The sequence below is a fragment of the Ranitomeya variabilis genome, chromosome 2 (genome assembly GCF_051348905.1).
Source record: "Ranitomeya variabilis isolate aRanVar5 chromosome 2, aRanVar5.hap1, whole genome shotgun sequence".
Lineage (NCBI taxonomy): Eukaryota > Metazoa > Chordata > Amphibia > Anura > Dendrobatidae > Ranitomeya > Ranitomeya variabilis.
This window is the reverse complement of record NC_135233.1, coordinates 354,569,341-354,586,010: the sequence shown is the minus strand read 5'-3', so window position 1 is coordinate 354,586,010 and position 16,670 is coordinate 354,569,341. Positions and strand designations below refer to the sequence as shown.

Below are 16,670 nucleotides of genomic sequence, written 5' to 3'. Positions count from 1 at the left end.
GTGAGTATAGCGATATTTTTTATTTTAATTCTCTTTTTTACACATTATTACATTAATGTTGTTGCGATACCCGATACCCGATACCACAAAAGTATCGGATCTCGGTATCGGAAATTCCGATACAGCAAGTATCGGCCGATACCCGATACTTGCAGTATCGGAATGCTCAACACTACTGACTACCAGGATGTATTTGATGAGCCCAGGTCCAGTGCCCTGCCCCCTCATAGGGATTGTGACTGTGCTATAAATTTAATTCCTGGTAGTAAATTCCCTAAGGGATGACTTTTTAATTTGTCTATACCAGAGCATGCCGCGATGCGGAGTTATATAAAGGAGTCTTTGGAGAAGGGACATATTCGCCCATCCTCTTCCCCTCTTGGTGCAGGATTTTTTTTTGTGGCCAAGAAGGACGGTTCTTTGAGACCTTGTATAGATTATCGTCTTCTGAATAAAATCACAGTCAAATTTCAGTATCCTTTACCATTATTGTCTGATTTGTTTGCTCGGATTAAGGGTGCCAGTTGGTTCACCAAGATAGATCTCCGTGGTGCGTATAACCTTGTGCGCATTAAGCAGGGAGATGAATGGAAAACAGCATTTAATACGCCCGAAGGCCATTTTGAGTACTTGGTGATGCCTTTTGGACTCTCTAATGCTCCTTCTGTGTTTCAGTCCTTCATGCATGACATCTTCCGAGAATATCTGGATAAATTTATGATTGTTTATCTGGATGACATTTTGGTCTTTTCTGATGATTGGGAGTCCCATGTGAAGCAGGTCAGGATGGTGTTTCAGGTCCTGCGTGCTAATGCTTTATTTGTGAAGGGCTCAAAATGCCTCTTCGGAGTACAGAAGGTCTCCTTTTTGGGTTTTATTTTTTCCCCTTCTACTGTGGAGATGGACCCAGTCAAGGTCCAGGCTATTCATGACTGGACTCAGCCTACATCTGTTAAGAGTCTTCAGAAGTTCTTGGGTTTTGCTAATTTTTACCGTCGTTTCATCGCTAATTTTTCTAGCGTGGTTAAACCTTTGACGGATTTGACCAAGAAGGGTTCTGATGTGACTAATTGGTCTCCTGCGGCCGTGGAGGCCTTTCGGGAGCTGAAGCACCGGTTTTCTTCAGCTCCAGTCTTATGTCAGCCAGATGTCTCTCTCCCCTTCCAGGTCGAGGTTGATGCTTCTGAGATTGGAGCAGGGGCTGTTTTGTCGCAGAGAAGCTCTGATGGCTCTGTGATGAAGCCATGTGCTTTCTTTTCAAGAAAATTTTCGCCTGCCGAGCGGAATTATGATGTTGGTAATCGGGAGTTGTTGGCTATGAAGTGGGCATTTGAGGAGTGGCGACATTGGCTCGAAGGAGCTAAACATCGTGTGGTGGTCTTGACTGATCACAAAAATCTGATTTACCTCGAATCTGCCAAACGCCTGAATCCTAGACAGGCTCGTTGGTCGTTGTTTTTCTCCCGTTTCAACTTCGTGGTCTCATACCTGCCTGGTTCGAAGAACGTGAAGGCTGATGCACTTTCTAAGAGTTTTGTGCATGACTCTCCGGGAGTTTCTGAGCCGGCTGGTATTCTCAGAGAGGGAGTGATTTTGTCTGCCATTTCCCCAGATTTGCGACGAGTGCTGCAGAAATTTCAGGCGGATAGACCTGACCGTTGTCCACCAGAGAGACTGTTTGTCCCGGATAGATGGACCAGCAGAGTTATTTCCGAGGTTCATTCTTCGGTGTTGGCGGGTCATCCTGGGATTTTTGGTACCAGAGATTTGGTGGCTAGGTCCTTCTGGTGGCCTTCCTTGTCGCGGGATGTGCGTTCCTTTGTGCAGTCTTGTGGGATTTGTGCTCGGGCTAAGCCTTGCTGTTCTCGTGCCAGCGGTTTGCTTTTGCCTTTGCCTGTCCCGAAAAGGCCTTGGACGCACATTTCCATGGATTTTATTTCGGATCTTCCAGTATCTCAGAAAATGTCTGTCATCTGGGTGGTGTGTGATCGTTTTTCCAAGATGGTCCATTTGGTGCCCTTGCCTAAGTTGCCTTCCTCCTCCGATTTGGTTCCTCTATTTTCTCAGAATGTGGTTCGCTTGCACGGCATTCCTGAAAATATTGTGTCTGATAGAGGATCCCAGTTTGTGTCCAGGTTTTGGCGGACTTTTTGTGCTAAGATGGGCATTGATTTGTCTTTTTCGTCGGCCTTCCATCCTCAGACTAATGGCCAAACCGAGCGAACTAATCAGACGTTGGAAACTTATTTGAGATGTTTTGTTTCTGCTGATCAGAATGATTGGGTGACTTTTTTGCCATTGGCCGAGTTTGCCCTTAATAATCGGGCTAGTTCTGCTACTTTGGTTTCGCCTTTTTTCTGCAATTCTGGTTTCCATCCTCGTTTTTCCTCGGGTCAGGTTGAGTCTTCCGACTGTCCTGGGGTGGATTCTGTGGTGGATAGGTTGCAGCAGATTTGGAACCATGTGGTGGACAATTTGAGGTTGTCACAGGAGAAGGCTCAGCGCTTTGCCAACCGCCGCGGTGTGGGTCCCCGACTTCGTGTTGGGGATTTGGTGTGGCTGTCTTCTCGGTATGTTCCTATGAAGGTCTCCTCTCCTAAATTCAAGCCTCGCTTCATCGGTTCTTATAAGATCTTGGAAATCCTTAACCCCGTGTCTTTTCGTTTGGATCTCCCAGCATCGTTTGCCATTCATAATGTGTTCCATAGGTCTTTGTTGCGGAGGTATGTGGTACCTGTGGTTCCTTCTGTTGAGCCTCCTGCTCCGGTGCTGGTCGAGGGCGAATTGGAGTATGTGGTGGAGAAGATTTTGGATTCTCGTATCTCTAGACGGAGGCTTCAATATTTGGTTAAGTGGAAGGGCTATGGTCAGGAGGATAATTCCTGGGTTGTCGCCTCTGATGTTCATGCGGCCGATTTGGTTTGTGCCTTCCATGCGGCTCATCCTGATCGCCCTGGGGGTCTTGATGAGGGTTCGGTGACCCCTCCTCAAGGGGGGGGGTACTGTTGTGAACTCTATTTTTAGGCTCCCTCTAGTGGTCACAAGCGGTACTGTGTAGTGTTGTCTTTCTGCAGGTTGGCTGCATCAGCTGGTTCGTTATCCTTGGTTGGTTTTCTATTTAGCTCACCTGGATACTCAGTTCCTTGCCTGCTATCAGTGAATTCAGTGCTCTTCAGATTCCTTGTGACTACCTTGCTCCCAGTCTCTCCAAGACAAGCTAAGTTTTTGTTTGCTCCTTTTTTGATTATCAGCATTCATCATGTTTCTTGTCCAGCTTGCTAAAATGTGATCTCCTCGCTTGCTGGTTGCTCTAGGGGACTGAGTTTCTCCCCCCACACCGTTAGTTGGTGCAGGGGTTCTTGAAATCTCAGTGTGGATATTTTGTAAGGGTTTTTTACTGACCGCACAGACCCCTTTCCTATTTTCTGCTATCTAGTATTAGTGGGCCTCATTTGCTGAATCTGCTTTCACCCCTGTGTATGTGCCTTCCTCTTACCTCACCGTTATTATATGTTGGGGCTTCTATATCTTTGGGGATTATTTCTCTGGAGGCAAGAGAGGTCTTTCTTTCTCTCTAGGGGTAGTTAGTTCCTCAGGCTGGCTCGAGACGTCTAGGATTTTTAGGCACGTTCACCGGCTACCTCTAGTGTGTTTGGATAGGTTCAGTTTTGCGGTCAGTCCAGTTTACCACCTCCCTAGAGCTTGTCCTATGTTTGTTACTTAGCTGGAGTAATTTGTTATCCTCAACCACTAAGGATCATAACACATATGACTATGCAGCAGGGCTTGCCTTGCTGCCATTGTGTGAAACAGAGGAGTGCGGGAGTACAAGATGAATATTGTGAAGTGGATTTTCATGGGCCCATCCAGTATGTGGGTTCAAAGGCCTAATGGGGTGCATATGACTGACTATGCAGCAGGGCTGGCCTTGCTGCCAATGTGTAAAACAAAGGAGTACGGGAGCACAAAATGAATATTGTGAAGTAGATTTTCATGGGCCCATCCAGTATGTGGGTTCCAAGGCATAATGGGGTACATATGACTATGCAGCAGGGCTGGCATTGCTGTCACTGTAAAACAGAGAAGTACTGGAGTACAAACTGAATATTGTGAAGTGGATTTTCATGGGCCCATCCAGTATGTGGGTTCAAAGGCCTAATGGGGTGCATATGAATTGGTAGCAGGGCAGACCTTCAATTCAATGCAACACTTTTTCAGGAGTCCCCCTGGACATCTTATGACAGGGGAACTATTGTGCGTTGTAATTCTTGGCAGCCCATCTACTCACAGCATAGGCTACAACAGCTTAGGAGACCCACTGTTTCATAATGGCCCTATAAGAAGATTAATGCCGCCTGATGCATCAGTAAAAATAGGCTCTGTGACTTTAAGAGTCCTTCCTTCATAAATGAAACAAATGACCCAGGAGGTCCCTTCCAACTCTACCATTCTATGAAGATGGGTCTGCTTATGTGTCACACACCATATGGCCAGCTAGGGTTGTTAAAGGGAACCTGTCACCCCCAAAATCGAAGGTGAGCTAAGCCCACCGGCATCAGGGGATTATCTACAGCATTCTGGAATGCTGTAGATAAGCCCACGATGTATCCTGAAAGATGAGAAAAAGAGGTTAGATTATACTCACCTGGGTGGGCGGTCCGATCCGATGGGCATCTTCTTACGATGACGTCCTCTTCTTGTCTTCACGCTGCGGCTCCGGCGCAGGTGTACTTTGTCTGCCCTGTTTAGGGCAGAGCAAAGTACTGCAGTGCGCCGGCGCCGGGCCTCTCTGACCTTTCCCGGCCTTCCATCCCTTGTAATAATCTAGTTGCACGTCTTTGAACTGATTTTAACTTCTGGATATCCTTTTTAAAATGTGGATCCCAAAACTGGATCTCATATTCTAGATGTGGCCTCACTAGTGATTTATAAAGGGGTAACAATACGTTGAGATCGTGGGAATTTATCTCTCTTTTTATACACCCTAAAATCTTGTTTGCTTTTACAGCTACTCAGCTGCTCAGCTTACTTGAAACTAAAATACTCGAGTCCTTCTCCTATTCTGTAGTCCCAAGTATGCTGCCAGTTAACCCCTTAATCCCATATGACACACTATCCCGTCGAGGGAAATGACCACTGGGATACTTCTGGGTCCTGAAGGGAGGGGCCTGCAAGCTCCTGCTCAGAGCAGGCACTTGGAAGCCTCCCTGCAGTACCTGCCAGATCGCTGATCTGACACAGTGCATTGCAAAGTATACTGTACTGTGATGTCCCCCCCGGGGCAATGGTATAAAGTAAAAAAAATATATACTTACATGTGTAAAAAAAAAAAATCCTAAATAAAGAAAAAAAAATATTCTTCCAATAAATATATTTCTTTATCTAAATAAACAAACAATAAAAGTACACATATTTAGTATCCGTAACGACCCGACCTATAAAACTGTCCCACTAGTTAACCCCTTCAGTGAACACCGTAAAGAAAAAAAAAACTAGGCAAAAAACAACGCTTTATTATCATACCGCCGAACAAAAAGTGGAAAAACACGCGATCAAAAAGACGCATATAAATAACCATGGAACCGCTAAAAACGTCATCTTGTCCCGCAAAAAACGAGCTGCCATATAGCATCATCAGCAAAAAAATTAAAAAGTTATAGTCCTCAGAATAAGGCAATGCAAAAATATTTATTTTTTATATAATAGTTTTTATCGTATAAAAGCGCCAAAACATAAAATAATGATATAAATGAGGTATCGCTGCAATCGTACTGACCCGAAGAATAAAACTGCTTTATCAATTTTACCAAACGTGGAACAGTATAAACGACCCTCCCAAAAGAAATTCATGAATGGCTGGTTTTTGGTCATTCTGCCTGACAAAAATAGGAATAAAAAGTGATCACAAAATGTCATGTTCCCAAAAATGGTACCGATAAAAGCATCAACTCATCCCGCAAAAACAAGACCTCACATGACTCTGTGGACCAAAATATGGAAAAATTATAGGTCTCAAAATGCGGAGACGCTAAAACTATTTTTTGCAATAAAAAGCGTCTTTTAGTGTGTGACAGCTGCCAATCATAAAAATCCACTGGAAAAAAATGCTATAAAAGTAAATCAAACCCCCCTTCATCACCCCCTTAGTTAGGGAAAAATAATAAAAAAATTTAAAAATGTATTTATTTCCATTTTCCCATTAGGGTTAGGGTTAGGGTTGGGGCTAAAGTTAGGGTTAGGGCTATAGTTAGGGTTAGGGTTGGGGCTAAAGTTAGGGTTAGGGCTAAAGTTAGGGTTAGGGTTGGGGCTAAAGTTAGGGTTAGGGCTACAGTTAGGGTTGGGGTTACACTTAGGGTTATGGTTGGGGTTAAAGTTAGGGTTAGGGCTGAGGCTAAAGTTATGGTTAGGGTTGGGGCTAAAGTCAGGGTTAGGGTTGGGGCTAAAGTTACGGTTAGGGTTGGGGCTAAAGTTACGGTTAGGGTTGGGGCTAAAGTTAGGGTTAGGGTTGGGGCTAAAGTTAGGGTTTGGATTACATTTACGGTTGGGATTAGGGTTGGGATTAGGGTTAGGGGTGTGGTTAGGGTTATGGTAGGGATTAAGGTTAAGGGTGTGTTGGAGTTAGGGGTGTAGTTAGGGTTGGGATTAGGGTTAGGGGTGTGTTGGAGTTAGGATTGTGGTTGGGATAAGGGTTAGGGGCATGTTCGGGTTAGGGGAGTGGTTAGGGTTATGGTTAGGGTTGGGATTAGGGATAGGGGTATGTTTGGGTTAGGGTTTCAGTCAGAATTGTGGGGTTTCCACTATTTAGGCACATCACGGGCTCTCCAAATGTGACATGGCGTCCGATCTCAATTCCAGCCAATTCTGCGTTGAAAAAGTAAAACAGTGCTCCTTCCCTTCTAAGCTCTTGCGTGCTCCCAAACAGGGGTTTACCCCAACATATGGGGTATCAGAGTACTCAGGATAAATTGGAAAACAACTTTTGGGGTCCAATTTCTCCTGCTACACTTGGGAAAAAACCAGGGTGCTAAAAAATAATTTTTGTGGGAAGAAAAAGATTTTTTATTTTCACGGCTCTGCGTTATAAACTGTAGTGAAACACTTGAGGGTTCAAAGTTCTCACAACACATCTAGATAAGTTAACTAGGGGGTCTAGTTTACAATATGAGGTCACTTGTGGGGGGTTTCTACTGTTTAGATACATCAGGGGCTCTGCAAATGCAACGTGACGCCTGCAGACCAATCCATCTAAGTCTGTTCCAAACGGCCCTCCTTCCGAGCTCTGCCATGTGCCCAAACGGTGGTTCCCCCCCACATATGGGTTATCAGCGTTCACAGGAAAAATTGGACAACAACTTTTGGTGTCCAATTTCTCCCATTACCCTTGGGAAAATACAAAACTGGGGGCTGAAAAATAATTTTTGTGGAAAAAAAAAAGGATTTTTTTATTTTCACAGCTCTGCGTTATAAACTGTAGTGAAACACTTGAGGGTTCAAAGTTCTCAAAACACATCACAACACATCTAGATCAGTTAATTAGGGGGTCTAGTTTCCAATATGGGGTGATTTGTGGGGGGTTTCTACTGTTTAGGCACATCAGGGGTTCTCCAAACGCAAAATGGTGTCCTATTCTCAAATCCAGTCAATTTTGCATTGAAAAGTCAAATGGCGATCCTTCCATTCCGAGCTCTGCCATGCACCCAAACAGTGGTTTACCCCCACATATGGGGTATAAGCATACTCAGGACAAATTGCACAACAACTTTTGTGGTCCAATTTCTTCTGTTACCTTTAGGACAATAAAAAATTAGGGGCGAAAAGATCATTTTTGTGAAAAAAAAGACTTTATTTTTACGGCTCTACATTATAAACTTCTGTGAAGCACTTGGTGGGTCAAAGTGCTCACTACCATCTAGATAAGTTCCCTAGGGGTCTATTTTTCATAGTGGTGTTACTTGTGGGGAGTTTCAATGTTTAGGCACATCAGGCTCTCCAAACGCGACATGGCGTCTAATCTCAATTCCAGTCAATTTTGCATTGAAAAGTCAAACGGCGATCCTTCCCTTCCGAGCTCTGCCATGCGCCCAAACAGTGGTTTACCCCCACATATGGGGTATCAGCATACTCAGAACAAATTGTACAACAACTTTTGGGGTCCAATTTCTCCTGTTACCCTTGGTAAAATAAAACAAATTGGAGTTGAAATAAATTTTTTGTGAAAAAAAGTTAAATGTTCATTTTTTTTTAAACATTCCAAAAATTCCAGTGAAACACCTGAAGGGTTAATAAACTTCTTGAATGTGGTTTTGAGCACCTTGAGGCGTGCAGTTTTTAGAATGCTGTCACACTTGGGTATTTTCTATCATATAGACCCCTCAAAGTGACTTCAAATGTGATGTGGTCCCTAAAAAAAAATTATGTTGTAAAAATGAGAAATTGCTGGTCAACTTTTAAGCCTCATAACTGCCTAACAAAAAAAAATTTGGTTCCAAAATTGAGCTGATGTAAATTAAACATGTGGGAAATGTTGCTTATTATGTATTTTTTGTGACATATCTCTGTGATTTAAGGGCATAAAAATTCAAAGATGGAAAATTGCAAAATTTTCAAAATTTACGCCAAACTTCCGTTTTTTCCACAAATAAATGCAGGTAATATCAATGAAATTTTACCACTATCATGAAGTACTGTACAATATGACATGAGAAAACATTGTCAGAATCATCAGGTTGAAGCGTTCCAGAGTTATAACCTCATAAAGGGACAGTGGTGAGAATTGTAAAAATTGGCCCGTCATTAACGTTCAAACCACCCTTGGGAGTTAAGGGGTTAATGTGTATGCATCAATAGGATTAGTCCGTCCTAGGTGCATTACTTTACATTTATCTACATTAGATCTCATTTGCCAATGTTTGCCAATTCAGTCATCTTATTCAGATGGTTTTGCAATATTGTAATGTCAAGGTAAGATTTTAATATCCTACATTGCTTGATGTCATCATCACCAAAGACTGACACTTTACTCTCAATCCCATCCACAAGGTCATTAATAAATAGGTTGAAAAGAATTGGTCCTAGCACAGATTCCTGCGGTCCCCACTGCTGACTATATCCCATTTATGACAACTCTTTGTTTCCTGCCATTTTGCCAATTCCTTAACTAACAGCATATACTGTAGTTTCCCCCAGTAGTTGGCTGGATCCACCTTCTTACCTTTCTTAAATATTGGTACCATGTGAGCCATCTTCCAATCCTGTGGCACCACTACTGTTACAAGAAAGTCTAAGAATATGAGATACATCAGTCTGTCAATTATTGAACTAAATTCCCTCAGTATCTGGGATGAATGCTATCTGGGTCGGGGAATTTGCCAATATTTAAATTGCCCTGATGTAGGTGTATTTATTTTTGTGTTAAACTAGTTATATCAGGTAGTGAACTTTGATTTTTGCCTTGTTGAATGATCCCTGTAACAGAAAAGTGTCTGTTGCACATCTCAGCCTTTTCTTTGTCTTCAGTAAATCTGTTCTTAATCATCTTTTAACTGGTTGATATTTTATCACCAGAGGATAAGTTTTCCGCAGGATTATAGTAGTATTTCCTTAAAAATGCCCCATTTATGTTCTGTATCCCCAGTCACCATGACATGGTCTCAGTCTACACGATTAAGCTCTTCCCTTAATTTGTTGAAATCAGTTCTCCTAAAGTTTCAAGTTTTGACATTTCCCGTTTTGAATGTTTGAGTTAAAATTACATTGAAACTTACCATGTTATGGTAATTGCTTCCCAAATGCTCCCTGACCTGTAGTCCTGAAAATGAATCTGGCCTATTTGACAGAACCAGATCCAGCAGATTACCTCGCCTGATTGGTTCATCTACCAGCTGAGAGAGGCAATTGTCCTGAACTGTGGATAAGAACTTGTAGCTTTTAGCACAACCAGAAGATTCTATGTCCCATTGAATGTCTGGACAGTTAAAATCCCCCATTATAATAACTCTATTACTGTTTGCTGCCTTTTTTATTTGTTGCAGCATTTCATCCTCTACCTGTTCAGCAGTATTAGGAGGCTTGTAGCCAACTCCAATCAGCAGCTTTCCATTATTGCCATCCTCATGTACATTTACCCATAGTGACTCTACATGGCTGTAACTCCCCCAATGTTTTCCTAGAGCTCAGATTTTAAGTTGGATTTTACGAAGATACACACCCATCCACCAAACTGCTGAGTGGTTTCAAGGCAACCGATGATGACAAGTTATGACAAATAAATAGCAGAAGTTTACAAAAAATTACTATGCCTTAAAGGAACATTATCATCCATCTTGACATATGCATTTTTTATAGAGATTGTAAAAATACAAGTCATTCCTCTGCTATTCCACCAGAATAATATGTGAATTTTCTATCATCTGGGGGTTAACATTCCCATTGTCAAAGGAGTGTGCACCTACACAGTCTAATGTTGCCATCATTCATTGGACAATGTCAGATAACGGAGGGACATGTCCCCTGCTGGAAACACCCAATTTATCAATTCATTCAAACATACCTAAGAGAAATTACCGATTAACAGTATTCCACTGAGATCTAAGAAAAGACGCTTCACATTTTTTACGCTAATGATAATTCAAGTAGTTCCTAGAATAGAGATGGAAAAAGTCCTCAGATCACAAATATATTAGCAAATACACTCCAAAATTTGCTAAGCTTACCTTGCAAACCTGTCGGCTGAAAGGGTAATTTGAACATGATAAATGGCTAAAATTCCAAACTGTTTGTAAAATCAAAAACAATTTACCTTTAATTGTATATTTTATCGCTTGTTGTCTAAGCTACCGGCCATCTCTGCAGTCTATCAGTAGTGGACAATCTGCTAGGCAAGTAAAATAGCTCATACAAGCTCTTTGCCACAGAGGTTGTAATCACTGGTCTAATGCTAAATCGATCACTAGATTTCTCATGTGCTCCTCTGATGCTGCAAAGGTAAAACTGTGTTTGCTTGCAGCATTGGAAAGTGCACAGTTTGGGCTAGTTGCACGAACTGTCAATCATCAGGAGGGCATCTTGCCCCACAGGAAAGCAAAAGGCAGAGGAACAGCATGCTCCTGAAGATGAGTCAATCACTTTAAAGTGAATCCATCACCAGGAGTTTATTATATACCTAGATGGAGGCCCGATACTATCGCATTGGGAGGGCGGTAATGTCACGATGGGGGCAGGCATTGCAGCGTTGAGAATGTCTCCCCCCCCATGTGCTCACCCACCTATCCACTCTCTCTTTCCCCATGTGCTGACTTCTCCAGTCTGTGCTCTCTTCTTTGAACTGCCTACCCCATGTGCTATCCCCCTTGTCTGCTGTCTCTCTCCTTCCTGTGCTGTGTTCTCCCCTCATGTGCTGTCCCGTTTGAGCTGTCTCCCCTCTGTGTTCTGTCTCTCACCCGGTGCGCTTTCTCTCTCCCCTATCTGCTGTCTTCTCCTCTCATGTCATCTCTTCTTTGACCTTTGTACCCCATGTGCTCTCCCCCTTGTCTGCTCTGTTTCTCTCCACCACTGTGCTGTTTTCTTCCTTCCTGTAGACACGTGGCGCATCTGCCGCCGGGATCTGCCAAATGATTCACTGCACCTGCGCGGAATTTGTGCAGGCACAGTAAATCAGACCACCGCCATCTTTATGCAGACAAATAGCGGTGGTCACATTAGCACTGTGCATGCCCTCCTTCTGTACAAATATGGCGGCGGTCAGTGAATCATTTACTGATCCCGGTGGCGGCGTGTTCGCAGAATGTTCGCGACGGTCTTCTGCTGGTGGTACCGCGCAAGAGGCTGCGTACGGCGTATACAGTGTGTGTGTGGTGCGTATGGTGTATACAGTGTGTGTGTGTGTGTGGTGCATACTGTGTACACAGTGCGTGTGTGTGGTGTGTGCGGCATATACAATGTGTGTTTGTGTGTGTGTTCCGCTGGTGGTCCCGCGCAAGAGGCTGGTACCACCAGCAGTTTCCATATTGAGACACCAATCACTTGGGTGTCCCAATATGGAGGTCGTGAACTTCTGCCTCTTGGAATTCTGGGATCTGGACATATCTGGATGGAGCAGCATGTGAAAACATTGCAAGGTAAGTATATATTAAGATTTGAGAACAGCATAGTGTGGGGACCGAGACCCTCATTTCAGAGATGCATCACTTACTGGGCTACATGCTTTCATTTTTTATAAAATCCAGTTTTCTCTGTCTCAAATCTATCAAACCTATGAGCTCTGTGTAACCCTACCCACACTACTGATTAGCAGTTTTCTGTGCACACTGTTTATTGGCAGAAATCTGCCAATCAGTGGTGGGGCAGGGTTAGACAGAGCAGGAGAACTAGGAGGCATGAGAAACCTAATCTTCTAGTGATAATCTAATGTTGATAAAACAGTGATTGTATTGAAACAACAACACACAGTCCAGTAAGTGACATATCACTGAATCAGCATCTCTGTCCCTACATTATGCTGCTCTCAGATTACATAGCAAAAACTTGAAGATAGATTCCATTTAAGGAGCAGCTTATGGCAGCCTTTAGTCTGTTGAATGACATAAAACGCATTCCATGACACAACCAATCAGCAGATGACAGCTCATGTGTTACGTGTATTCTTCCTTTCTATCTTTTTTCTCAGGGTACAGAAGTTATTGCCATGTTGACGACTGTATTGCGGGACCCTTCACAATTCGAAAAACCAGAAGAGTTCTATGTCAATCACTTTTTGGATGAAAACAATACATTTAAGAAAAATAATGCATCTATGCCATTGTCTGCAGGTTTGTATATTTTATACTTACAGTACTCCTCTTACAGGTGCTGATATAATATGCTATGTCTTCAATCCCCTACAAAATCTCCATGCAAAGAATCTCCTCATGCTTTTTTGAAAGCAATTAGCAGCCAACCAAATACATGCCACTGACTAGTATTCAGTCCACCCCCTCCTATCTCTATACTGAATACAGTTGAAATATTTTCATTATTTTAATCTAAAAAATATTTTTCTACAAGCTATGTGTGGCTCTTAATCATGATTCAATTGAATCAAGGTGAATCAAATTCACTTTGAATTTCATGAATTTTTTGGGCAAAATTAATTCACTAAAATTAAATAAAATGGCAGCCGTGATTGTTTTTAGGGAAAAGCAGGGATAAAAACAAAACCCATAACACTTGCCTTATGGATTTTCACCTAGTCATCCGCAGTTAGTTTCCTCTCTAAGGATCTGGTGTTCTTTTCCATTCTCATTCTTTGGCTCTTCGGGCACTGAATGGGTCTCATGTGACGTCATGATGTCGTGGGGTGACTCACATAAGACCCAGACAGGAGCTCAAGAGGGAAGAAGACTGAAGATGGAAGAACAAAGAGGAGCTAGAGCTAATTTGGCTAATCTTATTTCTGCTAATTAGCTCATCTCTATTGGGTGATGTCCAGACCTCAGAGAACTTTTGTGAACATAGGAGAACACTAGGAACTTTCCGTTTTTTTATCTCTCCTTTTGTGGCATCTTGACATAATTGATGGAGGTTCCCTGGTTTAGGGTTGCTGCCAGAATGTATCTTGCAATTCTGAATTATATACAGGTGCTTCTCACAGAATTAGAATATCATCAAAAAGTTAATTTATTTCAGTTCAATACACAAGGGAAACAGATATAATATATAGAGTCATTACAAACAGAGTGATCTATTTCAAGTGTTCATTTCTGTAAATGTTGATGAACCTACTGAACTGCCGCACAACCAGCTCTACCCTCTCCTAGTGTATCATCACCCATCCCCTGCAGACTGTAAGCCCTCGCGGGCAGGTTCCTCCCTCCTTATGTACCCGTATGCCTTGTTTTTTGCTCATGTTTAATGTATTTGTCTATATTTGCCCCGTATTTCACATGTAAAGCGCCGTGGAACAAATGGCGCTATAAAAATGTATAATAATAATCAAAATAATAATTATGGTGTACAGCCAATGAAAACCCAAAAGTCATTATCTCAGTAAATTATAATCTATAATATAACGGTAGGAGCGTCACTCTGTCCGAAGCCTTTATAGACTGCGCAAGCGCGACGCTCCTAGTATTAGATTATAGCCAGTGTCCGTATTCTAGAAAAAAAAATGGCGCCGGAAAGCGCAGGTGCCGATTCCGGGAGCAGGGGGACATTTAGGAAATGTAAACAGGGGACGTGGGGACACGGTGGACATGATCCCGCCCTCATGATGCTGTGGCAGTTCATGCCACAGCAATTTCTTACTTACGCCACCTGATTCCGGGCCATGAATGTCCCCCTACTCCCGGAATCAGCACCTGCGCAGTCCGCGCTTTCCGCCGCCATTTTCTTGGATACTGCAGTGTGTCTTCAAGAAAATGGTGCCGGAAGATGACAGAAAATGAGCGCAGGATAAGAGCAGCATATGACAGGATGGAGGTGCAAGATGGTAGCAGCACATAAAGTTAAGACATAGGATGGAAGCAGCACATACCAGGATGGAGACCAAATACCAATATAAAGTCTCGCCACCCGGGCGTAGAACGGGTTCAATAGCTAGTGAAGATATATTGCCGAATGCACTAGTGCATAGAAAACACTGGTACCTGGTCTAGGAAAAAGAAAAGGCCCACTGACTCTAATAAGTACGGTACTATTTGACAGTTAATGTCTGGACCCCTTGTACTTTATAACACCAGCTTGAAAAATGATTTTAAAATCTGAAATGTTGGCCTACTGAAATGTATGTTCAGTAAATGCGCTCAATATTTGGTTAGGGCTCCTTTTGCATCAATAACTGCATCAATGCCGCGTGGCATGGAGGCGATCAGCCTGTGGCACTGCTGAGGTGTTATGGAAGCCCAGGTTGCTTTGATAGCAGCCTTCAGCTCGTCTGCAATGTTGAGTCTGGTTTCTCTCATCTTCCTCTTGACAACACCCCATAGATTGTCTATGAGGTTAAGGTGAGGCGAGTTTGCTGGCCAATTAAGCACAGTGATACTTTTGTTTTAAAATCAGGTATTGGCACTTTTGGCAGGGTGGACAGGTGCCAAGTCCTGCTGGAGAATGGAATTTCCATCTCCATCACTGTGTCAAGCCACTCATGACCAACACATTTCAGTAAACCAAGATTTCAGATTTTACAATCATTCTTCAAGCTGGTGTTATAAAATATTCTAATTTACTGAGATAATGACTTTTGGGTTTTCATTGGCCATAATCATCAACATTAATAGAAATAAACACTTGAAATAGATCACTCTGTTTGTAATGACTCTATATAATATGAGTTTGACTTTTTGTTTTGAAGAACTGAAATAAATTATATTTTTGACGATATTCTAATTTTGTGAGAATCACCTGTATTTACTATTAAGAAGCCAAGTTGTAGAAGTTGGACTATCCCATAAATTGTGACTCTGTAGCATGGCATCTGCATATAAATTATAAAGCTACAAAGGAAATAACTTGACTTCCCTTTCAAAATAATATTGGCTGTTACATAGCATAGTCTACATCTTCTGAACATCAATCTTAAAGGGATTCTGTCATCTGATTCATGCTGTTCAAATCTTAGATAGCCGCTGACCAGACAAGTCCAACACTGCTCCAGCCTTCTCCTCCCAGCACTGCACCAGGTGACTAACAGGTCTCTCCATATGTATACGCAAAGGAGAGACCTGTCAAGTACTTGAAACAGCCAAGGAAAGAACTGGATCTTCAACTGTTAATTTCTCTAAAACACTGAATTGTTTTAGAAGAAAATATACAGGAGTGCAATTGTTCTGACAGTCTCTGATTTATGCTGCCAGTGGTTTGGGCAGCATGGATCAAATGACAGTTTCTCTTTAAAGAGGTCTGATAGCCTAGCCTTAATGAAGGTCATGCAAATCAATTTGATGTAGCCCTCACCTATCAGCTGTTTGCAGCTCCCATGTCACATGGATGTGTGAAGTACACAGAGCTGAGCAGTTCTAGCTTTGTTCACTGCTTACATGCAGCCACCATGGAAGCTGCAAACAGCAGATCGATGAAGGTGCTGGATGTCAGAGCACCGTTGATTTCATATTGATAAGGTTTCCTAAAAATCAATATGTTAGCTCTTAAAAACCTCTTTAAGCCCATATATATTACCAATGTTGCAAATTCTCCATAGTCTTGTATGTCAATATTTCAATGCATTCTTATCTGAGCGATTTATTCAGCTAATTTACTGTACCTTACATTCCCATAATTGCAGGAAAGAGAGCATGCGTCGCCGAAAGGTTGGTGATCCAGGAACTTTTTATTTTCTTTACCGTCATCCTGCAAAAATTCACTGTGAAGCCTACAGTGGACCTCAAGGACTTTAATATCACTCCAACAGAAAGTAGTTTTGAAAGGATTCCTCCAAACCATAAAATTAAATTCATTGCTCGTACCCAGGAAAACTAGGTCAAGTTGGGTCAATGTAATTGCATGAACAGACCAAATTGCCATTAACAGTGCCTTCATACCCCGTGAACTTTTCCAATTTTTTTCAAGTTATACCTTCAAACATAAATGTATTTTATTAGGATTTTATGTGTAGCAGGTATTTGTGAAGTGTAAGGAAATTGATACATGGTTTTCTAAGTATTAAAAAAAATGTATATCAGAAAATAAGACATTCATTT

At 42.3% G+C, this 16,670-nt stretch overlaps 1 protein-coding gene across 1 annotated transcript in view; it reads left to right on the top strand.

Annotated features, from left to right (window-relative positions):
* Positions 1 to 16,449, top strand: part of LOC143803753 (cytochrome P450 2G1-like) — a 353,179-nt gene extending 336,730 nt beyond the window's left edge. The window contains exons 9-10 of the mRNA XM_077281525.1: positions 12,665 to 12,806; positions 16,256 to 16,449. Of these exons, the coding sequence (XP_077137640.1) occupies positions 12,665 to 12,806; positions 16,256 to 16,449 (336 nt within the window). The remainder of the gene's footprint in view (positions 1 to 12,664; positions 12,807 to 16,255) is intronic.
* Positions 16,450 to 16,670: the final 221 nt, after the last annotated feature.